The sequence below is a fragment of the Dermacentor variabilis genome, chromosome 8 (assembly GCF_050947875.1).
Source record: "Dermacentor variabilis isolate Ectoservices chromosome 8, ASM5094787v1, whole genome shotgun sequence".
Classification (NCBI taxonomy): Eukaryota; Metazoa; Arthropoda; class Arachnida; order Ixodida; family Ixodidae; genus Dermacentor; species Dermacentor variabilis.
The window spans coordinates 151,156,661-151,178,971 of record NC_134575.1 but is presented as its reverse complement, the minus strand read 5'-3'; the positions used below and the strand labels follow the sequence as shown (position 1 = coordinate 151,178,971).

General features: G+C 46.5%; 1 protein-coding gene across 2 annotated transcripts in view; it reads right to left on the bottom strand.

The window, feature by feature from the left end:
* Hel89B (histone acetyltransferase 1) overlaps positions 1-22,311 on the bottom strand; it is a 392,774-nt gene that overhangs the window by 47,323 nt on the left and 323,140 nt on the right. For both annotated transcript variants that reach the window (XM_075703080.1, XM_075703081.1), the window contains exons 30-32: positions 20,904-21,055; positions 19,011-19,152; positions 11,836-12,043 (exon numbers count right to left, since the gene is read on the bottom strand). In XM_075703080.1, coding sequence (XP_075559195.1) covers positions 11,836-12,043; positions 19,011-19,152; positions 20,904-21,055 — 502 coding nt within the window. The remainder of the gene's footprint in view (positions 1-11,835; positions 12,044-19,010; positions 19,153-20,903; positions 21,056-22,311) is intronic.

Sequence of the window (22,311 nt, the reverse complement as noted above, 5' to 3'; positions counted from 1 at the left end):
CCGTCTCATTTGACAGTTTCACAGGTGCTGACACTGCTGTACTGACATGCGCAGAACTCGACGACGGCGAGATCATTCGTCAGGTTTCTGCTGCACCGATGGACGATGACGCACCATGTGCTATGCTGCTGTCGCATGCGGAGCGTGTACAAGCAGTGACTGTGCTTTCAGCCGCCTACAGTGACCGTACGACCCTCTCCGAGATTCAGGCTTATCTGATTGCGCGTAAATGGAACAGCGTGCAACGGCGCATTCACGATTTCTTCAAGCCTACTGCCGACCCCGAATAAGCGTGTGGAAATGAAGGATTTCATTTTCTTTCTTAATCTGCTTTTTCGGACACTTGTTTATTTGGACATTTACGCAGTCCCCGTGAGGTCCGAATAAACGGTCGGCGACTGTATATATATAAGAAAGTGAAGTGATTATATGTTAGTAAGGGCTAGGATTCACCTCAATTTGAAGAGAGAAAGAGTAAAAAGTGGTCAAGAAGAAACAGGCTAACCTAGACGCAGTAAGGGTAAAAGCAGACCAAAAATAACGTACAGCGCGAAGCAAAAGGACTGCGAGAGACGACACACACTGCGCTGACTTCCAACAATATTTTATTGCATTGCCACATCGCGCGTATATACACAAGGGGGGGCATGCGCAGAAAATGAAAGGCAGTCACTAGAGGTGTTCTGACAGCAAGTCACTGTAATAAGAGCATGGTCACATGAAAAAAAATGAACATTACAATTTATATCTGTTAGATACGTGGCTTCACCACAGTTCAGCACGATAGAGGGGGCACTAACGCACATACGACTTAAGTTTTCTGACAAAATCAGCTTCCACAATTTCCCGGGTGAGCTGTGTCTCGCTAAAACTTCAGTATCTGCAAAGAGGGGCACGCAGCCGCAGTCCCGACAATGGATGCCCAAGTGGCCTTGTACAGTGCAAGTGACATTGCACAGATCTTTCAGAAAGAGCTGGAGCCTCTAGTAGTAACGCATGAGGTCCCCATTGATGATCCCTTGCGCTTTCTATGTCTCAGGCTGTGCCTTGCAAACAGACATGTGTGCTGGTGGTTCGAACCGAGAAGTAAGAAGTCACTCTTGCCCTTTAACTACGCATACTCAAAGCTCGTTAAACGAGGTATTAAAGTGTTGCGGGATTACCAGCCTCAATGAATCTTGCCCACACGAGATGTAACATAGTCTTGCTGCACAGGTTGATCGCCTTTCTTGGGCTGGCTACCCTTTGGCCTTAATTTCAGCCATAGCAGAACAGCTTCCGAGGCGCACAAAACATGAAGAGCCCGCTCAGTCAAGGAACCAGCCAGATGAAAGACGCAGGTTTGCAGTTTTACCGTATGTGCATGATGTCTCCCATAGGCTAAAGAAGGTTGGGCAGCGTGCAGGAATTACAGTTGTTTTCTCAGCCCCGGAAAAGTTGGCAAGGCTCTGTAAGCGTGTAAACTCGCCTAAATCACATCAGAGTTGTTGCTCTGTCGGGCACGGAAAACATTTTGTGGCGTGCACAACGAATGTCGTCTACCAAATTCCCCTGTCTTGCGGCAGTAAATACGTTGGGACAGACAGGCAGGTGCTTAAACGATCATCTAAGAGAGCACTGTAACAATGCCCACAGCACTGTACAAGGCCACTTGGGCATCCATTGTCGGGATTGCGGCTGCGTGCCCCTCTTTGAAGATACTGAAGTTTTAGCGAGACACAGCTCACCCGGGAAATTGTGGAAGCTGATTTCGTCAGAAAACTTAAGTCGTATGTGCGTTAGTGCCCCCTCTATCGTGCTGAACTGGGGTGAAGCCACGTATCTAAACAGATATAAATTGTAATGTTCATTTTTTTTCAAGTGACCATGCTCTTATTACAGTGACTTGCTGTCAGAACACCCCTAATGACTGCCTTTCATTTTCTGCACATGCCCCCCCTTGTGTATATACGCACGATGTGGCAACGCAATAAAATATTGTTGGAAGTCAGCGCAGTGTGTGTCATCTCTCGCAGTCCTTTTCCTTCGTGCTGTATGTTATTTTTGATCATGAATTACCAACTAGCACAAGCAACCACCCTAAAAGCAGACACATTTAGGTTGGCACTCGCAGACAAATACGCAGCCTTAGAAGAGAGAGAAGAAGATGATATAGAGGCAATGAATGAAATTGTAACTAGGCTGGCTTCAGAAGCAGCAATTGAAGTGGGAGGTAAGAGACCAAGGCAACCAGTAGGTAAGCTCTCCCAAGTAAAAAAAGACCTAATAAATAAACGACAAAGAGTGAAAGTGTTGAACTCAAGAGATCAGATAGAATTTGCCGCACTGTCAAAACTAATGAACAAGGAGAAAATAAGGGATATTGGAAATTATAACGTGAGAAAGACTGAAGAAGCCGTCAGAAATGAACGCAGCCTGAAATCAGTGAGAAGGACACTTGGCATCGGACAAACCAAGATGTAGGTATGCACCGAAAGATAAGCAGGGTTGAATCATCGCCAATCTCGAAGATATAATAAAAGCAGCGGAAGAATCTAGTGACCTGTACAGTACCCAAAGCAGTCACGATACCTCCATTCCGAGTAGTAATGAACAGGTTACATAGGCTCCTTCTATACCTAGTGATGATGTTAGAAGCATGCAATTCTTAGAAGCAATTCTCAACAAGAAAAGTAGCAAGGTATCTACAGTCGAACCTCGATATCATCATCATCATCAGCCTAGTTACGCCCACTGCAGGGCAAAGGCCTCTCCCATACTTCTCCAACTACCCCGGTCATGTACTAATTGTGGCCATGTTGTCACTGCAAAGGTCTTAATGTCATCCGCCCACCTAACTTTCTGCAGCCCCCTGCTACGCTTCCCTTCCCTTGGAATCCAGTCTGTAACCCTTAATGACCATCGGTTATCTTCCCTCCTCATTACATGTCCGGCCCATGCCCATTTCTTTTCCTTGATTTCAACTAAGATGTCATTTACCCGCGTTTGTTGCCTCACCCAATCCACTCTTTTCTTATCCCTTAACGTTACACCCATCATTCTTCTTTCCATAGCTCGTTGCGTCGTCCTCAATTTCAGCAGAACCCTTTTCGTAAGCCTCCAGGTTTCTGCCCCATATGTTAGTACTGGTAACACACAGCTGTTATACACTTTCCTTTTGAGGGATAGTGGCAACCTGCTGTTCATGATTTGAGAATGCCTGCCAAACGCACCCCAGCCCATTCTTATTCTTCTGGTTATTTCAGTCTTATGATCCGGATCCGCGGTCACTACCTGCCCTAAGTAGATGTATTCCCTTACCACTTCCAGTGCTTCGCTACCTATCGTAAACTGCTGTTCTCTTCCGAGACTGTTAAACATTACTTTAGTTTTCTGCAGATTAATTTTCAGACCCACCCTTCTGCTTTGCCTCTCCAGGTCAGTGAGCATGCATGAGTTACTGAGTTATTGAGTTACTGAGCATGCATGAGTCCCCTAAGTTACTAAGCAAGGCAATATCATCAGCGAATGTATTCTCCATCAACTTTTATCCCCAATTCTTCTCACTCCAGGTCTCTGAACACCTCCTGTAAACATGCTGTGAATAGCATTGGAGAGATCGTATCTCCCTGTCTGACACCTTTCTTTATTGGGATTTTGTTGCTTTCTTTGTGGAGGACTATGGTGGCTGTGGAGCCGCTATAAATATCTTCCAGTATTTTTACATATGGCTCATCTACACCCTGATTCCGTAATGCCTCCATGACTGCTGAGGTTTCGACAGAATCAAACACTTTCTCGTAATCAATGAAAGCTATATATAAGGGTTGGTTATATTCTGCACATTTCTCTATCACTTGATTGATAGTGTGAATATGGTCTATTGTTGAGCAGCCTTTACAGAATCCTGCCTGGTCCTTTGGTTGACAGAAGTCTAAGGTCTTCCTGATTCTATTTGCGATTACCTTAGTAAATACTTTGTAGGCAACGGACAGTAAGCTGATCGGTCTATAATGTTTCAAGTCTTTGGCGCCCCCTTTCTTATGGATTAGGATTATGTTAGTGTTCTTCCAAGATTCCGGTACGCTCGAGGTTATGAGGCATTGCGTATACAGGGTGGCCAGTTTCTCTAGAACAATCTGACCACCATCCTTCAACAAATCTGCTGTTGCCTGATCCTCCCCAGCTGCCTTCCCCCTTTGCATAGCTCCAAAGGCTTTCTTTATTTCTTCTGGCGTTACCTGTGGGATTTCGAATTCCTCTAGGCTATAGAATCCCTGTAAGTTCTGCCAGTTCTATTCTAGCTGTAGGGTTAGAGGCTTTCATACATTGGCGTTTCTTGATCAGATCTTTCGTCTCCTGCGATAGCTTACTGGTTTCCTGTCTAACGGCGTTACCACCGACTTCTATTGCGCACTCCTTAATGATGCCCATGAGATTGTCGTTCATTGCTTCAACACTAAGGTCCTCTTCCTGAGTTAAAGCCGAATACCTGTTCTGTAGCTTGATCCGGAATTCCTCGTTTCCCTCTTACCGCTAACTCATTGATTGGCTTCTTGTGTACCAGTTTCCTCCGCTCCCTCCTCAAGTCTAGGCTAATTCTAGTTCTTACCATCCTATGGTCACTGCAGCGTACCTTGCTGAGCACGTCTACATCTTGTATGATGCCAAGGTTCGCGCAGAGTATGAAGTCGATTTCATTTCTAGTCTCACCATTCGGGCTCCTCCACGTCCACTTTCGGCTAACCCGCTTGCGGAAAATGGTATTCATTATCCGCATATTATTCTGTTCTGCAACCTCTACTAATAACTCTCCTCTGCTATTCCTAGAGCCTATGCCATATTCCCCCACTGACTTGTCTCCAGCCTGCTTCTTGCCTACCCTGGCATTGAAGTCGCCCATCAGTATAGTGTATTTTGTTTTGACTTTACCCATCGCCGATTCCACGTCTTCATAAAAGCTTTCGACTTCCTGGTCATCATGACTGCATGTAAGGGCATAGACTTGTACCACCTTCAATTTGTACCTCTTATTAAGTTTCACAACAAGACCTGCCACCCTCTCGTTAATGCTATAGAATCCCTGTATGTTACCAGCTATTTCCTTATGAATCAGGAATCCGACTCCTAGTTCTCGTCTCTCCGCTAGGCCTGGTAGCACAGTACGTGCCCGCTTTTAAGCACTGTATATGCTTCTTTCGTCCTAACCTCACTGAGCCCTATTATATCCCATTTACTACCCTCTAATTCCTCCAATAACACTGCTAGACTCGCCTCACTAGATAACGTTCTAACGTTAAACGTTGCCAGGTTCAGATTCCAATGGCGGCCTGTTCGGAGCCAGGTATTCTTAGCACCCTCTGCTGCGTCACAGATCTGACCGCTGCCGTGGTCAGTTGCTTCGCAGCTACTGGGGACTGAGGGCCGGGGTTTGATTGTTGTATTCATATAGGAGGTTGTGGCCAAGTACTGCACCAGGGCGGCCAATCCTGCTCTAGTGAGAGAGTGCGTTACCGGTTCTGGTCACCGGGATCAGGCCGCACTCCAGGCCTGTTTGTGCAATTTTCTCAACACACGTTTTTTTTTTTTATTTTCCAGTGGAGAATTGCGCGGCACTGGGATTTGAACCACGGTCCTCTTGCACGGGAGGCGGATACTCTACCGTCCCCGCAGGAGTTAAATTAAAAAATTAAATTCTGGGGTTTTACGTGACAAAACCACTTTCTGATTATGAGGCACGCCGTAGTGGAGGACTTCGGAAATTTCGACCACCTGGGGTTCTTTAACGTGCACCTAATTCTAAGTACACGGGTGTTTTTGCATTTCGCCCCCATCGAAATTCGGCCGCCGTGGCCGGGCTCCGATCCCAAGACCTCGTGCTCAGCAGTCTAACACCATAGCCACTGAGCAACCACGGCGGGTCCCGCAGGAGTTGTACGCCTCATTTAACCTACAGTGGTGCCCTATTTGATCAGTCAAGGTGGACCGATCTGAGCTCGGTTATACCGCACGGATGGCACTCGGCTAGAGAACCAGGTATTTATGACCTGCACATGTGTGGCCATACATAATTGAGGATATATATAATTGTTTTTAGGAGGGTTCCCGTACAGTGATAAAATAAAGGAAAAGACATTAAAAGGAGCCAGAAAAAAAGGAGGGGGGAAAGGAACATAACAGGTGATTTGAACTCCTGACCCTTGGATGTTGCCCGGAAAGATAGCTCAGTCGGTTGGTTCGTCAGGCCCCAGGTTACTTTCAAGCGCCATAGCTCCTGCTCCGAACCTCATACTTACGTGAAAAGGAACTGATGTTGTCCGCGATAGTCGAGTGGTTGGAAGGCATACTTTCTTGGAAAAATGGCCGCCCGAGGAGAAGAGCGAACTCGAGCGGCTTTAGAGACTAGGAAAACTGCGTTAAAATATTTAGACTTGAGGGAAAGCTTCATTAACAAACTATAACACGGTAATCAGCACTCGAATACGACGAGAGAAATTATTGAGACATGGAAAATTCCCTTGAAATAAATATGGTTTGCGAGACAAATGCTTGTAAGTATTGAACCTCTTAAAAGATGAGGGGGGAATATGCGCTCACCGAGAGGGCATCGTCCGCACGAGACCACCACCAGGCACCTTACTGAGACGTGGAGGGCTATGCGGCCAGAACAAAGCCTCCCTTCTCCGCCGGCCAAGAGGGGAAAACGCGCTTTCCGATCGCTCAAGGTTGCGCGGACATAGTATAACTCTAGCGTCTAGGAAAAGCTTAAACAGGTGCGAGGGCGGCACGCATAGCGTGGGAAGCTAGCCGCCAGAATAACTATCTCAAGGACTGCTGCTGACGAGGGCGAAATACCTTAGTGTAATTATAATAACCCTAATAGGACTATTTTCGAAAGAAAAAAAAGGAAACGGCCCAGAGGGCTATACTACGAGAGCTACGACTGATAATTTTCTATATATATATATATATATATATATATATATATATATTCATCTCATCTATGGGATCGCATGCGCGTGCTGTTGCTTTGTCTCTGCGTGTAGTAGTTAAGAGAGCCAGTTTAAGGGCAGAGAAGAAGGAAGGAAAGGAAAGTCTCCGAAGCAAAATTGCAGCGCCGTGGTTTTAAAGCACACCCGTGGTAGAGAAACGGATGGCGATATAAGTGTGCGTGGCCATGATACGCACACGACAAACTGCCTTAAAATATTTAGACTAACCTCAATATAACGAACCTCAATTTAACGAAATTCTCGAAATAATGTACTTTTTATTTTTCCCAATCTCTGCCCCATTGAAAACCATGTATTTTTTTCCGCAATTTAACGAGGTCACTTCATACTGTACTTCCGATTTAACGAAGTCCTCGCACATTGCACGCATGTACCAGGAGCCTCCTTGACAGGCAGACGAGAACTTTAGCCGGGCATACAGCGATTTGCATGCACCCTTTAATGCTCAAGTTTTCCCGGCGCGCTTCAATACGAGGAGCAGAACGTGCTGCTGCGCCATCTATCGTGTACGTATGAAACCCGCATCGGACGCGCTCCTTTAGTGCTAGCCACTGCCTCAGAAGTTCCGGAACGTGTCACACTATGACGTCACCGGGCTGTTGGAACGGGAAAGCGCCAACCGGAACTAAGTTTACGAACAGCGGTCGTCGGGCGCGTTGTCTCAGTTGGTTATTTGATCTCGTTGGGCCTAGGTCGTCGTCCTATTCACAATGAGTGGTGCACCTCACAAGAGAAAAGTTTTGAGCCTTGATGTGAAAGCCAAATTATCACCGAAGTGATGAACGGCGAAAAGAAGGCGGCTGTTGCTGAAAGGTATGGAATTTCACCGAGCTCGCTTTCAACAATTTTGAAACTGAAGGACAGTATCATGAGTGCCGTCAGTGCTGGTGGTTCAGGCCAACAAAGAAAGAAGGTAAAGGAAGCAGCTTACGTCGATGTAGAAAAAGCTTTTTTCTCATGGTTCCTCAATATGCGCGCAAAAAACATGCCGTTGAGCGGGGTCATTCTTCAACAAAAGGCCCTTAACTTTGCTTGTATTCTTGGGCACAACGACTTCAAAGCCAGCAGCGGGTGGCTGCAACGATTCAAGGAACGGCACAGTATTGTTGGGAAGGTGGCCAGCGGAGAATCAGCCGAGGCGAACTCAATTGGAGCAGTGGACTGGTTGCGTGATCGTGTTTCCGACATTCTATCACGTTACAATGTCTCCGACATATATAATGCCGATGAGACCGCATTTTTCTACCGGCTGTTGCCAAGGAAGACGTTGGCTTTGAGAAATGAAAAGTGCCATGGTGGAAAACGCAGTAAACAGCGTCTCACTGTTTCGTTGTGCGTGAACATGGACGGCAGCGATAAGCGTGTGCCATTCGTAATTGGCATAAGCGAGAAGCCGCGTTGCTTCAGCGGAAAAAGGAGCATGCCAGTCAAGTACGCCGCCAACACAAGGGCGTGGATGACAAGGGATTTGTTCAGCAACTGGGTGAAAGATCTGGATGCTGAAATGCGCAAAAGGGGTCGAAACATTTGCCTCCTTCTGGACAATTCCTCAGCGCACTATGTTTAAGATTGTGCGCTTTCCAACATTGAGCTTGAATTTTTCCCTGCCAACTGCACCTCCCTGATACAACCACTCGACCAGACAATAATAAACAGCGTCAAGTGTACATACCGCAAGCAGGTCATCGAAAGGCTTCTGCTGAACATCGAGCTCCGCAGAGAGATGAAAATCGACGTGTTCATAGTCTTGGAGATGCTTTCGCGGTCGTGGGAGGCAACAAATAGGGAGATCATAGTCAAGTGCTTCAGGAAGGCGGGATTGAAGGAGAGCGTTTCTTTGGATGAAGAAGCGGAGTGCAGAGCAAATGACGGTGACGAAAGTATGGCGTGCACAACAGATGTCGTTGACTCGTGGCAACTGCTCTGCGATCAGGGATGTGCTCCAAGCGATGTGACACTCGAGGACTTTGTCTTCAGCGACACTTGCGCTGTCACAGCTGAAGAGCTGGACGATGACGCAATAATCTAGAGCGTCACAGATGCAGAAATGCAGGACGACGACTCAGACGAAGAACTCCAGGCGGCAAGCAGCACAGGTACACCGAAGCAAATCATGGATGCGCTGGACCTCTTACGCATGTATGCGGGCGCGCACTCGCAAGAGCAACCCTTAGAGGCCCTGCCAACCTATGAGCGCCTTATGACCCCGACGCTTATTAAAAAGTGACAGATGAAGCTGATGGAGTTCTTCTCTTCCACCTGATTTGCTTAGAATTGCTCTGCGGGAAGTTAAATAAAATATTCCAGCGTTCATGAATCAACGTCGTCATTGCTTTACAGAGCGCAGTATCATCCGATGGCTGCGAGCTCTAAAGCGGGAGACACAAGGTCCGATTCAGTGTCCGATCCGGCGTCCGACGGGCCGGAACGGCAGCCGGAATCGAAGTGTTTTGCCGTGCCGAAGCGCCGGATCGGACTACCGGCGTGCGACAAACCGGGCAGATTTTCGTCGTCCGACGCATCCGACAACCGCACCGTCGTCTGGCCGCAGCCAATGACAGCGCGGCTGGCATGTGACATTCCCTCCACGGAGGCGACGCTGGCTGGCCGGTTTCTCGCAGTATTTTTTTTTTTCCTTGCGTGCTGCAGTTTGTTTCCGACGCGAAATAGTTACCAGTTCAGTAAAGTTGTCTCGAATGTGTGCCTGTTATGCAAAGCAGCGCCTAGTACACTAGCCCTAAGCTACTGGCGAGATCGGGAGCCGCAACGCGAGGGCATTTCGCGGGCAGACATCACACACCGACCGTCTGAGCGAGGCTGCTCGCTTCGCTTGCACGTTTTCCCTTCGCAACGACTGCGTCGAGTAAACCAATTGTATTTAATTACGGGCGACCTAAGTGTACAGTCTTAATTGTTTTGGCAAACATAAGTGCTCTTCGACGAGTTCGGGTTGGATCGTAAGCGCCGTCGGCCGCGGCGTCTGCCTAGCTAGGCCAACCGGCCCTATTGCTGGCTGTTAGCGGAGTCGTCAGTGCACAACGCGCCGTCTTGAAGTGTTCTGTCACTCGCAGGGGCATAATTTTATTGACAGTGTTCGCGTAAAGTGAAGCAGTGTTGTGCAGAGTTGTTTATATTGCGTTTCTTGACGTGGATATGAAGTCAAGCTGGGGGGCTGGATCTGGGCAGAGCTTACGCGCCGCTCAATCTTTCGGATGCACGCACCGTGTGCCCTGAATCGTCGTATGCCGCACGTCGGATCGGACGCCGAATCGTAAGTGGTGGCCTCATGAATCCACCAATACTACTTCCAATTTTCTTCAAAAGAATATTCAAGTTGATAGCTCTGGTATGTGCATAATTTTTTTTTCTTTGCACCACGAGTTGCCATGTCTTCGTGAACGGATTTTTTTTTTTTTTTTTTTTAGTGATGACAAATCATGATGATGATGGCACTGATGGCCACATCTAGTGGCAGCTATGAGCACTAGGCGCGGCCCTTGCTGCAGACCTGCTCTTCACCGTACGCGTAATGGAGAAAAATGCGTTTGTACCCGCTGGCTATCGGGCATCATGCTTTTGGTTGTGTTATTAGTTCCGGGGTTTATTGGTTATCTTTGTAATTTTGCTATCTACAAGGTGCCATACGCCAGGAGTGTTCCAAAAACCTGCATCTTTATTTGGACTGCTGAAACATGCGAATAAACTTAACGAAACTCGCGATATAACGAAATTTTTGGCTGCAAATTGGACTTCGTTATATCGAGGTTCGACTGTATAAAGAAAGGGGTCAGGCAAGGAGACACAATCTCTCCAATGCTATTCACTGCGTGCTTGGAAGAAGTATTCAAGCTATTAAACTGGGAAGGCTCTTAGGAGTAAGAATCGACGGTGAATATCTCAGCAACCTTTCGTTTTCAGATGACATTGTTCTATTCAGCAACAATGCAGATGAATTACAACAAATGACTGAGGACCTTAACAGAGAGAGTGTGAGTGGGGTTGAAGATTATTATGTAGAAGACAAAGATAATGATGAATAACTGAGCAAGGCAACAAGAGTTCAGGATCGCCAGTCAGCCTCTAGAGTAGAAGTATGTTTACCTAGGTCAATTAATCACAGGGAACCTTGATCATGAGAAAACAATTCATAGAAGAATAAAAATGGGTTGGATCACATACGGCAAACATTGTTAGCTCCTAACTGGAAGCTTACCATTATCATTGAAAAGCAGTGCATTTTTCCGGTGCTGACATGTGGGGCAGAAACTTGGAGACTGACAAAGAAACTTGAGAACAAGTTAAGGACCATGCAAAGAGTGATGGTACGAAGATTGCTAGGCATAACGTTAAGAGACAGAAAGCAAGCGGTTTGGATCAGAGAGAAAACCGGTATAGCCAATATTCTAATTGATATCGAAAGATAGAAATAGAACTGGGCAGGTCATCTAATGCGCCGGTTAGATAACCGTTGGACCATTAGGGTTACAGAATGAGTACCAAGAGAAGGGAAACGCAGTCGAGGACGGCAGTAGACTAGGTGGAGTGATGAAATTAGGAAATTCACAGGCGTTATTTGGAATTAGTTGGCGCAGGACAGGGGTAATTGGAGATTGCATGGAGGTGCCTTCGTCCTGCAGTGGACATAGAACAGGCTGCTACTGCTGTTGCTGCTGCTGATGATGATGATGTCACATTGCCGTACCAAGGTTCTGAAATGAAAGTTTGACTCTTCCAGTGATCGAGCTATTGGTACTACCCAATCAATCTTCTAGGAGTGCTCTGTCCATCTATGCAGCCTGAATCATGCCCCCAGTGACCCCCCCTGAAGTGGTCGGAGACGCACCGGCCTCCTGTTCTCTGGAGGAGGACTTGGCGTCACGTGACTGCAGGATGGGCCGGCTGAAGCGCTGCGCGAACTGGCGCTCGGTGCCCAGGAACCCTGGCATGAGGAAGTCGAACAGGGACCACAGGTCGAGCACCTGGTTCTGGATGGGGGTGCCCGTCAGGATGAGCCGGTGGTTGGCCTGCAGCTGCTTCAGGGCACGCGCCAGCTGCGCAGGGGAGGAAAAAAGAATCACACCAAGCCACACTTCACACGTGCATGGACAACACACAAACGACAGAGGAGCGGCAAGAGTGTGCTTGTTGGACACACGATACTCAGGCACAGGAAGAAATTGTTTGTTCTTCATTAGCTTGGGGACAACGCCACGACTGCACGCTTGCCGGCATGTTATCGGCGGCGAGCTAGTGCACACTCGCGGCAGGCGCTCGGCACCTTCTTGCGCCTAGAGCCCCATGGATAAAGTGTAGCAGCATTCCTCGTCTCCTGGCTTCTCTTTCTCACAAAATTTAACATGAGCAGCATGATCATCCATATTACATTTCCTCAGAGTTGTGCTATTTCAGATCTACCTTTTTTTAGCTTTTACAGTGGAAGCTTTTATCGAATTACCGCTTATACAGTCGCAACCCGCAATAACGAAAACCCGCGACTACAAAATTCTCGCGAAAATGAAATATTTTCGTATCCCTGTAAGCGCCCATAGGACTCGATGCATTTTTTACCTCTCGACAATGAAATCTTGCTGTACTACAATCCCGCATCAACGAAATTTGTCGGCACATAGCCCTGCATATTACCAACTCGGGCAAGGCTAGCAGACTTCAAAATGTGCTCAAATGCGATTGCTTTGCACTCAAATTCCGTAAAATACCACATCACACTTGCGTGAGGAACCCATTTTTGTTTACAAAAACAATCAAGCACCAGAAGCGATTGCATGTGCTGGAAACGCGTCATGGCCTCCATCTTGTTTGTTGATCACCCATTTGAAGCGGCACGCACGTTGCTACCGACATGCGACGAAGGTTTGTGCATACCCAGTGCAGTGCGTAATGTGCGCCTCGGCAAAAAAAATGCAGCAAAAACGAGGACATCCACGTCGCACCGACGTGGAATTGTTCGTGGTGCTTAAAATGGCAGTCGCAGCATCGGACCGTGATTGAACGATCGTCTGGGAATACACATTCCTTACTTCGAGAATGATGGTTTTGGTGCCACCCGACAGGCACTGCGTGCAAATTCGGTGCTGGATGTAGATTTGTGCGAAGGGGCCGTAATCTCAATCAACTGATCTTATGTATATGTGATACGATCACTTTCGTGCGAATGGCACCAGACACATCGGTGCTTACGAGCGAAGGCATGCGCTGGAGAAATGCTGCTGCCTGCGTGGAGCACTGTTGCTCTGCATCCGGTGTTGAGTTACTTGCAAAAGTGACCGCATCTCCGAAAGCAATTGACCGAGAATACTGCTCCACAGCAGTTCTGCCACTGCTGTTCAACGCGTGCGGTGCACTCTGTAGTGTTGGCAGTGCGGTTCTACATCCTCTAGGAAAGCTTGCCAAAGTAGGCGAACAGAATTTTGACAGTAAAGTTTCATTCTGCGACACATTGCCTATCTGCGATGTCTCATTTTGCAACAACGAAATTCCCGCAAAAGTGATTTTTTTTCGCATTCCCCGCCAATTTTGTTACAGTCGAACCCGACTATATCGAACCCGTTTACATCGAATTATTCTATATATTGAACAATTTCTGGACACGATATAGTTACAATGAGTATATATTGCAAAAATTATGCTTACATCGAACAAAAATAGCAGCGACACCCGATATATCGAACGTCAAGCGGCGGAAAGTGCCCCCGGAAGTTGGCTTTCCCTCGCGGTGGCGGAAAAAACCCGGCTGAGCGGCTCCATCCAACCGCTCTACCTACCGTGACCGCGCCCGACCGCGCTGCTTCGGACGAGCCGTCAGCACCCCCCCCCCCCCCCCTCCCCTGCAAAAAATGATCCTGGCCCGCCCACAGCGCTTGCTCAGACAGCCAATCAGATGCTCTTGTGCCTTCGTCATGCAAGATGGCGAAAGTGCGACCTGTCTCGCTGTTTTTGTGTGCGCCTTGTAGGCCTTCTCTCGCAGTGTTGCCGTGATGAAGCAGAAGAATTTGCCTTTCGTCGTGAAGCTCGCAATCATATATCGTGTCGAACGGTGAGAAGTCGGATGTCCCCGCAGAGCACAAGATTCCGAGGAGCACTCTCGGCACGATCTTGAAGAATAAGGGGGAGATTAGGGCTAAAGCGTCCAAACTCGCGACCCGGTGCCCGTGGCGCCCGACCCGCACGCACGGCCGTGTACGAGTGGCTAATCTGAAATTGCTTCAGCCGTGCCGACTTCCGCGTGCTCGGTGATGACCGTAAATTCTGATAAATGCGACGAAGCCGTTGCCAGTGTTGCCGAAGTTTGGAGCGAACTGTCAGAATTTCCGGAAGCTGTTGACGAATCAACGGTGGATGAGTTTGTGAGCGCAAATGATGTGTCGCGACCACGGGAGAGCCCGAAAACGAAGACTACATTGCCAACATCGTACCGAGCACAAGTGAAAGTGGGCACAATGAGGAAAGCAACGACGGTCCTTGGCCCACATCCTCAGAAGTGATTGGTGCGCTCGCACTAGTCCGGTGCTTCTGCGCGAATGCGGAAAGTTGCGGCCTCAGCTGCTCCGACTCCTTAATGTGGAAAAGTGCGTGCTTCGCAGGCAGCGAAATTGCCAAAGCAGAAGAAAATGCAGGACTATTTTCGTGCGAAACTAAACTAGTTTAATCAATAAAGTGATTTTGTAAATGGTATGTGCTTTTATGACATCCAATTATTTAGCAGGCTTATATCGAATTATGCTCTATATCGAACTGATAGGCGTTTTTTTGCGAGTTCGATATAGCCGGGTTCGACTGTATTGCAAGTTTCAATTGTAGAGAATGTTTTCACCATCGCGTTCACTTTATTGTAACAAGGATTTACTGGCAATTATTTCAGCACATATAGCGATTTTTCAGGCAATCAATATTTATCTCCTCAAGCAATTACTGTATACAGTTGACTCCCTTTAAGACGAACTCGAAGGGACCATGAAAATCTGTTCGTCTTATCAGAAGCTCGTCTTAATTATTTATTTATAAGATACTGCGGCCAAGAAGTCCAAGCAGGGTGAGCAGAATACAAAAGATTATATACACAGAAGAACAAGATGAAACAAGCGTGTAATATATTTTTCACACAAATTATTTGGTCATAAGCTAGACGATTAAGAAAAATTTTTACTCGATTACAATACAACAATAATTAATACACAAAATAACAACATTAGACAGCTTTAGTTTAGCGTACGCTACACCATTGCGTACGCTATAAAATAGTGGGTCGTCACTGCGCATGCACAGAACGCTAAACGAACCATGGCGTATAGCGCACGCATGCTATTTCTCAGATTTAACGTTAGCGTCTTTGCATGGTTTGCGGAGTTTGCGTGAAACATGGCTGCCCACTTCGAATTGAACTTGGCGTGGTTTTTGTAAAATGCACTTTGTTTGTAGCAAAATACTGTGTCCAACGGCTTTTGCTTAGTCTCAGGCCACTCTGACAACAGAGTATTATGAATAACCTTGTGGTGTTTTCGAGATCGCTTCTCGTTTCGAACAAGTCGAAGCCTAACGAAAGAAACATTCGAGATGTCAGCGCCACCTATCGCTACAGTCGGGAGATAGCCGCAGCGATGGCATATGGCGTCTGAGATCCGAAGATTTTGCAGGCCAACTAAAACTGTAAGAAATGGATGCTAAGCAGTGCACGCTACACTATAGCATACGCTATAAGTTGCGTACGATAAACTAAAACTGTCTATTATTTGCACAATGGTATACAGCTTACAGGTGCTGGGGATATGCTTCAGTTAGTTTATTCCAGTCAGCTAGTGTTTATGGAAAAAAAAAAGAGTACTGAAAAGTGTCAGTCTTTGTGAAAATTGGTGTTAGAGAATGAGGGTAGTGGTGTCGAGTGGGTCTGCTTATCAAGGGGGATACGTATTTTGTGGTGTCTAAGGCTAGCCTATGATTAATTAAGTTTGAAAGAAACTCTAGCCAACTTTTCTTTCCTCGAATTTGTAATAGTTCAATGCCGTTTGCGGTTAGTAATGCAGTGGGGTAGTCAGTAGCCTTAAATTTACTGTAGATAAATTATACTGCTTTTCGTTGAATTCTTTTTAGGTTCTTAATGTAAATTTTTGAGTGAGGATCCCAAACTATGGAAGCATACTCAAGTTTTGGCCTAATGAAGGAAAAGTAGAGAGTAGGTTAACACCAGGTGGAGCAGTCTTGAGTTTGTGGTGCAAAAGGCATAGTTTCCGGAAAGTGGCAGAGCAGATGGTATTTATGTGCAAGTGCCATGATAAGTAACTCGTTAATGTTAAGCCTAAATATTTATAGCAGGCTACTTTCAGTAAAAATGCTGCAGCCAAATTGTAAGTGTGGCCTAAGGGGACTTTTTTGCACGTTATGGGGAGATAGACACACTTAGTTGCATTAAGAAGCATTCCCGATTGCGCACACCAGAAGAATAATTGGCAACATGACCTGGTGCATCCAAATATCTTACTTCAAAATGGTAAATGAAGTAGACGTAAAACGGGGTAAAAATGACACAAAAAGCATTTATTTAGCTGAACTTTATAGAAAACTATTTTCAACTGGTACTACTGCTTGGTTTCATTTGGTCCGTGAAGCATGCTTGGCGCTTCTGTGCAAATCAGCGTGCAGCCACAAATGACGTCATCTTACCTAAGGACCTTAAAAATTTTTCTGTGCCATTGTACTGCAGGAAAAAGTTCACTGGGGAGTTAAAGCAGGCATCTGCCGTCTCACAGGTCATCGGTGCTATCATCCGAGCAAGTGAAAGCTAGCGCTGACCACGCAGCGAGGCAATGCAACCTAGAGGAAAGTCTAGGTGATGTTGAGCAATGTGACGAAGGAGAAACAAGGCAAAGCATGGCGGAGGAGGAAGGTAGGCGGAGGCGGGCTGGGTTGACCTCTTCTGGCAATTGCTACAGGTTTAATTTTCAATATGAATGTACCGGGTTTGTCTCATGATAACATTGCGTGCCGTACACTGTGTGTGCGAGTGAAATCGTGTGACAGTGAGCCAAACCAACGATGGCGGCTCAATCTCGCGTGCGCAAAGGAGAAGGGGGGGGGGGGTGCGCGCCGTCTTCTGTTGCACGCATGGCCGGTACCAGGGAGAGGAAGAAGGGGGTGTGTTCTATTTCAGCCACATGCGGTCGCGCGGGCTTTATAACTTGAATGCGATCTGCTTTGGGGGCCCAGTCTAGGCGGGCCGATGGCTCGTAGCTTGGCGTGCACAGTGTTCTCACCACTCAGTTTGCACTGAAGTGATAGACAGCACGAAGGTAACTTTGCTCACTGCTGCTGCCACGATTCCTCACGCCAGCATTTTGACAATGAGCATTTGTGATCATCGAGTGTGATGTGTTCATGTTTGCCTGTGCGTGCCGACACCATGCTTGTTAATTTAGTTAGTGTACAAATGTTTACAAAGGGGCGTTCTGCTTTGGCAGCTGCTGCGTATTGTGTGACCATGCAAGCCCTGTCTTGAATACGACCTGCGATGCGGACAGTCTAGGCGCACCGAGGGGCAATAGCTTCGCATGTGCTATAGCACCCATACGCTTGCGCATCACCCGCATTCACAAAGTGAAACACCACTGTCTCTTTTTGTTTCCTCCTCTTGTTTTCGCCTCTGTCCCCGGGCGATGTGCACCGCCGGCCTCCAGTAGGGTGCCTTGATGCGAACGCCCCCGGGCATGTCGAAACGAGGCACCCGAGCCTCCAAGATTGGTAGAGATGGCAGTCACTCTGAATGTTCGTCTTAACCCTTTGAGGGTCGAATTATTTTGAAGAAAACTTTCCCAGGTGGTCAAATTACTTTATTGCGGATCTTGAATGTACAAAATGTATAAAGTCGGGAATAAATAGTAAAAAATAATTATGAACAATATCTTGGTGTCGGCATCACTAAGAACTACAAAATGTTCATTTCCGAGCGTGGTACTCCTTGAAACATGGGTCTACGAACAGCGTCTTATCGCAGTCGGCACACCTAAAATGCGTGTCTGTTCTCTTGGAGCAAGGAATTGTGTTGGCGCACACATGACATCTCTGCGTGTGGCTGCCTTGGACAGAGGTCTGAGGTACCCTCTCGCGTTAGCGCGTTGCCGCGGAGAGCGAGAATACCTAGTGCGCGGTGGTGATAAACAAGCTAAGAGCAGTGCCAATCAAGATAGAAATCAACTTCCGCCGCCCCTGCGAGAGCATGCCGACAAAGAGAAAAACTACGTTTCGTGCACCTCCGTTGTGATCACGCGGTGGAACCGAAACCATGAAAGCGCGTTTCCACTGAGAGCGAGAAGACTTCGCGAACGGCGCTGATAAACCAGCTAAGAGCAGCGCCAATCAAGATAAAAATCAACTTCCACCGCCTGCAAGAGAGTGCCGACAAAGAAAAAAATGACGTTTCACGCGCCTCCGTTGCGATCACGCGGCGAAACCGAAACCGCCAAAGGGGCATTGCCGCGGTCTGAGCGATGCGCTGAAGCAAGCAATCAGTTCTGTTTATCTCCCCAAGAAGGTAGCACAAAATTCAAACGCTTCTTGTAAGTGTTAAGAGGTGGCAGCACCTCACGGTGAGCAAGCATCGTCGTTATGGCGCAAAATTTCAAACAGAGGGTCGAAACCGTACCCGTACGGCAAAGACCTTGCGGGACAGAAAACCGCCGCCATACATGTACGGCATAAACCTTCAAAGGGTTAACCGAAGAGCCGGTCTGAAGCGGTTCGTCTTAAACGGATTTTTTTTTTTTTTTTGCAATGAGTCTATGAAAAATCAAACAAACGTTCCCGTGTTGTTCGTTATATGCGAGAATTCGGCTTGACCGAGTTCGTCTTAAAGAGAGTTCACTGTATATACAGCCACGAAGAGAAGGTGCTCATGAAAAGGCAATGATAGGAAAGCATGCCACCACACAACTGACAGCTGTCAAGCACATTACACAAAACTGAAAGTGAGTAAGGCCAAAGATAAAAAGAAACTTGTGCCATCACACACACCTTAGTTCGTCCATTCTTGATGATGTGCCCCTCGTCAAGGATGCAGTAGTTCCACCGGATGGTGGCAAAAAACTCAATGTCGTTGCGCACTATGTCGTACGAGGCCACCACCAGGTTGTGCTTGCGTGCCTTTTCCTGCAGCCTAAGAGGGAACATGATGCAAAGCGTTATTACCAATTGCCGAAGCATACCGTTGTTCATATAGCCTCGAGCTCCAACTTTCAGATTTACACAGGGATCGATTAAGTGCCCCATAAAATTTCGTGCCCAATGCACACCACTAGGGCACAAAAGTTTATGGGACACTTAATGGATCCCTGTGTAGGTTTGAAACTTGGAGCTTGAGGCTATATGCCCAAGTTTTGCAAGAATTCAGCTTTTTTTACAAATCTTTGCCCCATAAACTTTTGAATATAACTGTACACATAAAAAAATAAGAAGTAATCCTGTTAGCTTTCTTTTCTGAGCTCCCTTAATACTTCTTTGGAGAAAAGATTGCTTATCAGTAGGAATGTGTGAATATTCAAACTTCGAAGTATTTGCGAATAGTGTTCGTTATTCGATTCGAATCGCACCAGATTTTTACTATTTGAAGTATTCGAAGATCTGGAAAAAAAGCATAACAGTTTCATTTGCTAAAAATCAAACTGCAGCACTTCTAAATGATGCATGTGACCTCAATTCTCCTCGCAAACTTTGTCCTATCGGATAGGTTTAACAGCCACCAACTGCACTCTGATGCTATTTTAGACAAGGTAGCTCGATCAGTGCCCACAGACTTGAAAGAGTGCAGCGCAAGAGAGTGAAGCGCAGCATCTGCTTATGCCACATTTAATCAAATGCAATGCACACCCAATTTTCTAGAGTGCAAGATAAAAATGCACCTGAACGTAATGTTAAAAGATTTTTTAAAGCTATGGGATGTCCCTATGTTGACGATCAGAAAAAAAAAAAAGAAAAGGGCAAGCACAATACATCCACATAGAATGTGAAATTTATTCTGCTGACAGTTCTTTTCCTTCAGTGATCCAGTTTTACTGGCTTTAAGGTCACTTCAGGATGCAGCCCGATTGTGTGCCACTTCAAGGGCCATTATCTTGACAAGATCGGTCTACATGGGGCTGCTTCAGAACGTCTGCAAGCTGGTCATCAAGGTCTGGAAATTTTCCAGTTTTCGGCCTGCAGAAACTGTTTCTGGTCAACGTGAAGCCGAAGATCTTCCTTTATTTTCACACTCACAGATACAGGTTTCGGGCATGAAAAAAAGATGCGGCATAGCTATCTACAGCGTGCGAAATCAAAATAACTTTGATACGAATTTTCAACGTCCTAAAAATGGCGAAATATCAAGTTAACCGGCTTCACACCAATACCGTACGTTGTGTCACCCATGGCACTGCGCGGAACAGTTTTGTTTTCACGATACTCGGCCGTACCAGCTACAAGCATGTCTAGTGCATGCCTGTTCTCAGTGTAAGGCGCAGTTGTTACTAGCAGGAGAGCATGTCTACTTCTGGGACATGTTGAGCAGCTCGCTTTCCTCCGTGACAACATTCAGTGATTCAACTTGTAGCTATCCATTCTGTTGAACAGCTGTATTGAACTGTTCTTTTTTTCTAGGAACAACAATCGGGGAGTACACTAGCTGTGCAATAAATGTGCTTTTTGGCCATGTCTTGCAGTACATTTATTCAGTAATTTAACTTGGAAGTATTCGAAAAACATTCAATTCGATTCGCACTCAAACTTTAAGCAGGATCACATCAACGAAGTTTCACTGTATATGCATCAAGGTAGGATTCTGGGCACAACCCTCTAGCGGTACGTGCGTAGACTAGATGCCTCTCTGGCCTATTTGCCGCAGCGTTCCTGGCCAGCCAGAGGCCGGCGTACCTGGCACGCTCCATGGGGGGACCCGTGTAGTGCAGTGGCTGCAAGTACTTGCTGGCGACAAACTTCTCCACCTCGTACACCCAGTGACCTGTCAGCGTTGGTGGGCACACCACCAGCGAGGGCAGTGGCTTGGCATCCGCACGCTGCGTCTCCTGCAATGACAGGTGGCCACAACATGGCTGCAGCACTGGCGGCAGATGTGGCTCTCGGCAAGCTAGACCGATACTTCCTTCAAGGGACACTAAAGGAAAATTTTAAGAGGAAGCTCAGGCCAAACTTCGATGGCACCTATTCAAATTAAAACTACAGGAATGCAGTTCCGAGATATCCCCTGGACCGGTCTTAGCACAATTTGTTGTATTTGAGAAGAATACTTAAATTTCATCAACTGTAAGAAGCAGAATTTTGACTTAGGGCCTCGATAGCTTTATTAAAAATTGCAAAAAACTGGCAAGTTTGAAAATATAGGCACACAGCGTTTGCAGATTTGTAGCTCTGCACCAAAAAGAGATGTCGCAGTTTTCTGTAAACTGCATCCGTTAGAGCACCTAAAATGGACAAATTTGGTATGAAAATTTGCAGCTTATGTGGATTTGTTAGAATGTTTGCAAAAGTTCTGCAAAAGTCCTATTTATAAATTAGTGATATATTTCTCAACAGTCCGATTTTTGTCTACTTAGATGTACAGCACAGACAACTTATGACATAACTGCCTATAGCACGGAACCAGTTATGGTGTAAGGTTTCCCAACTATCAGTATTCCTCCCATAGAACTCAGTGTACAGTAGAACCCCATTGATACATTTCTTGTTCATACATTTTTGTGGGTATAATGTCGCTAAAACCTTGCAGTAATTACCATGAATTATTACAAACGTATCAAGATTATCAAAAAGAGGAAAGCTTTAGCCTGTAGTTGAGTTGTTATTGAAAAGAATGGTACCAAGTTTGTTTAAATCCATTCGTAGAAACACCCTCCAAACTTCTGCATGGCAGAGACACCTCTCTCTCTATCACAAACACACTCGTGCGCACATGCATGCACACATGCACGCACACACACGTACAGACAAAAAGCGGAGAAAATCCCAATGTTTTGCAAATGTTGCAAATTCCATCTATTGAGCATGATAAAAAGAAAGGCTTTAGAACGAAGCTCCGCTTTTCTACAAAGAAAGAATTCATTGCACAAAGAATTTTTGCACAAAGAAACCAAAATTATTGAAATAGCTTCAGGGAAACATGAGACTCCTCCATTAGTTTTCTTTTACTGTGACAGTGTAAAGGGTGCCATTTCGCAGAAAATCCGGTGTCGGTGTCGGCTGTTGGGGAAGTTGTTGGAAAGTTGGAAAAATTATCGATCACATGCCCTGGTCAGCCAATCGGATAGCTCGCCCCACTGACATC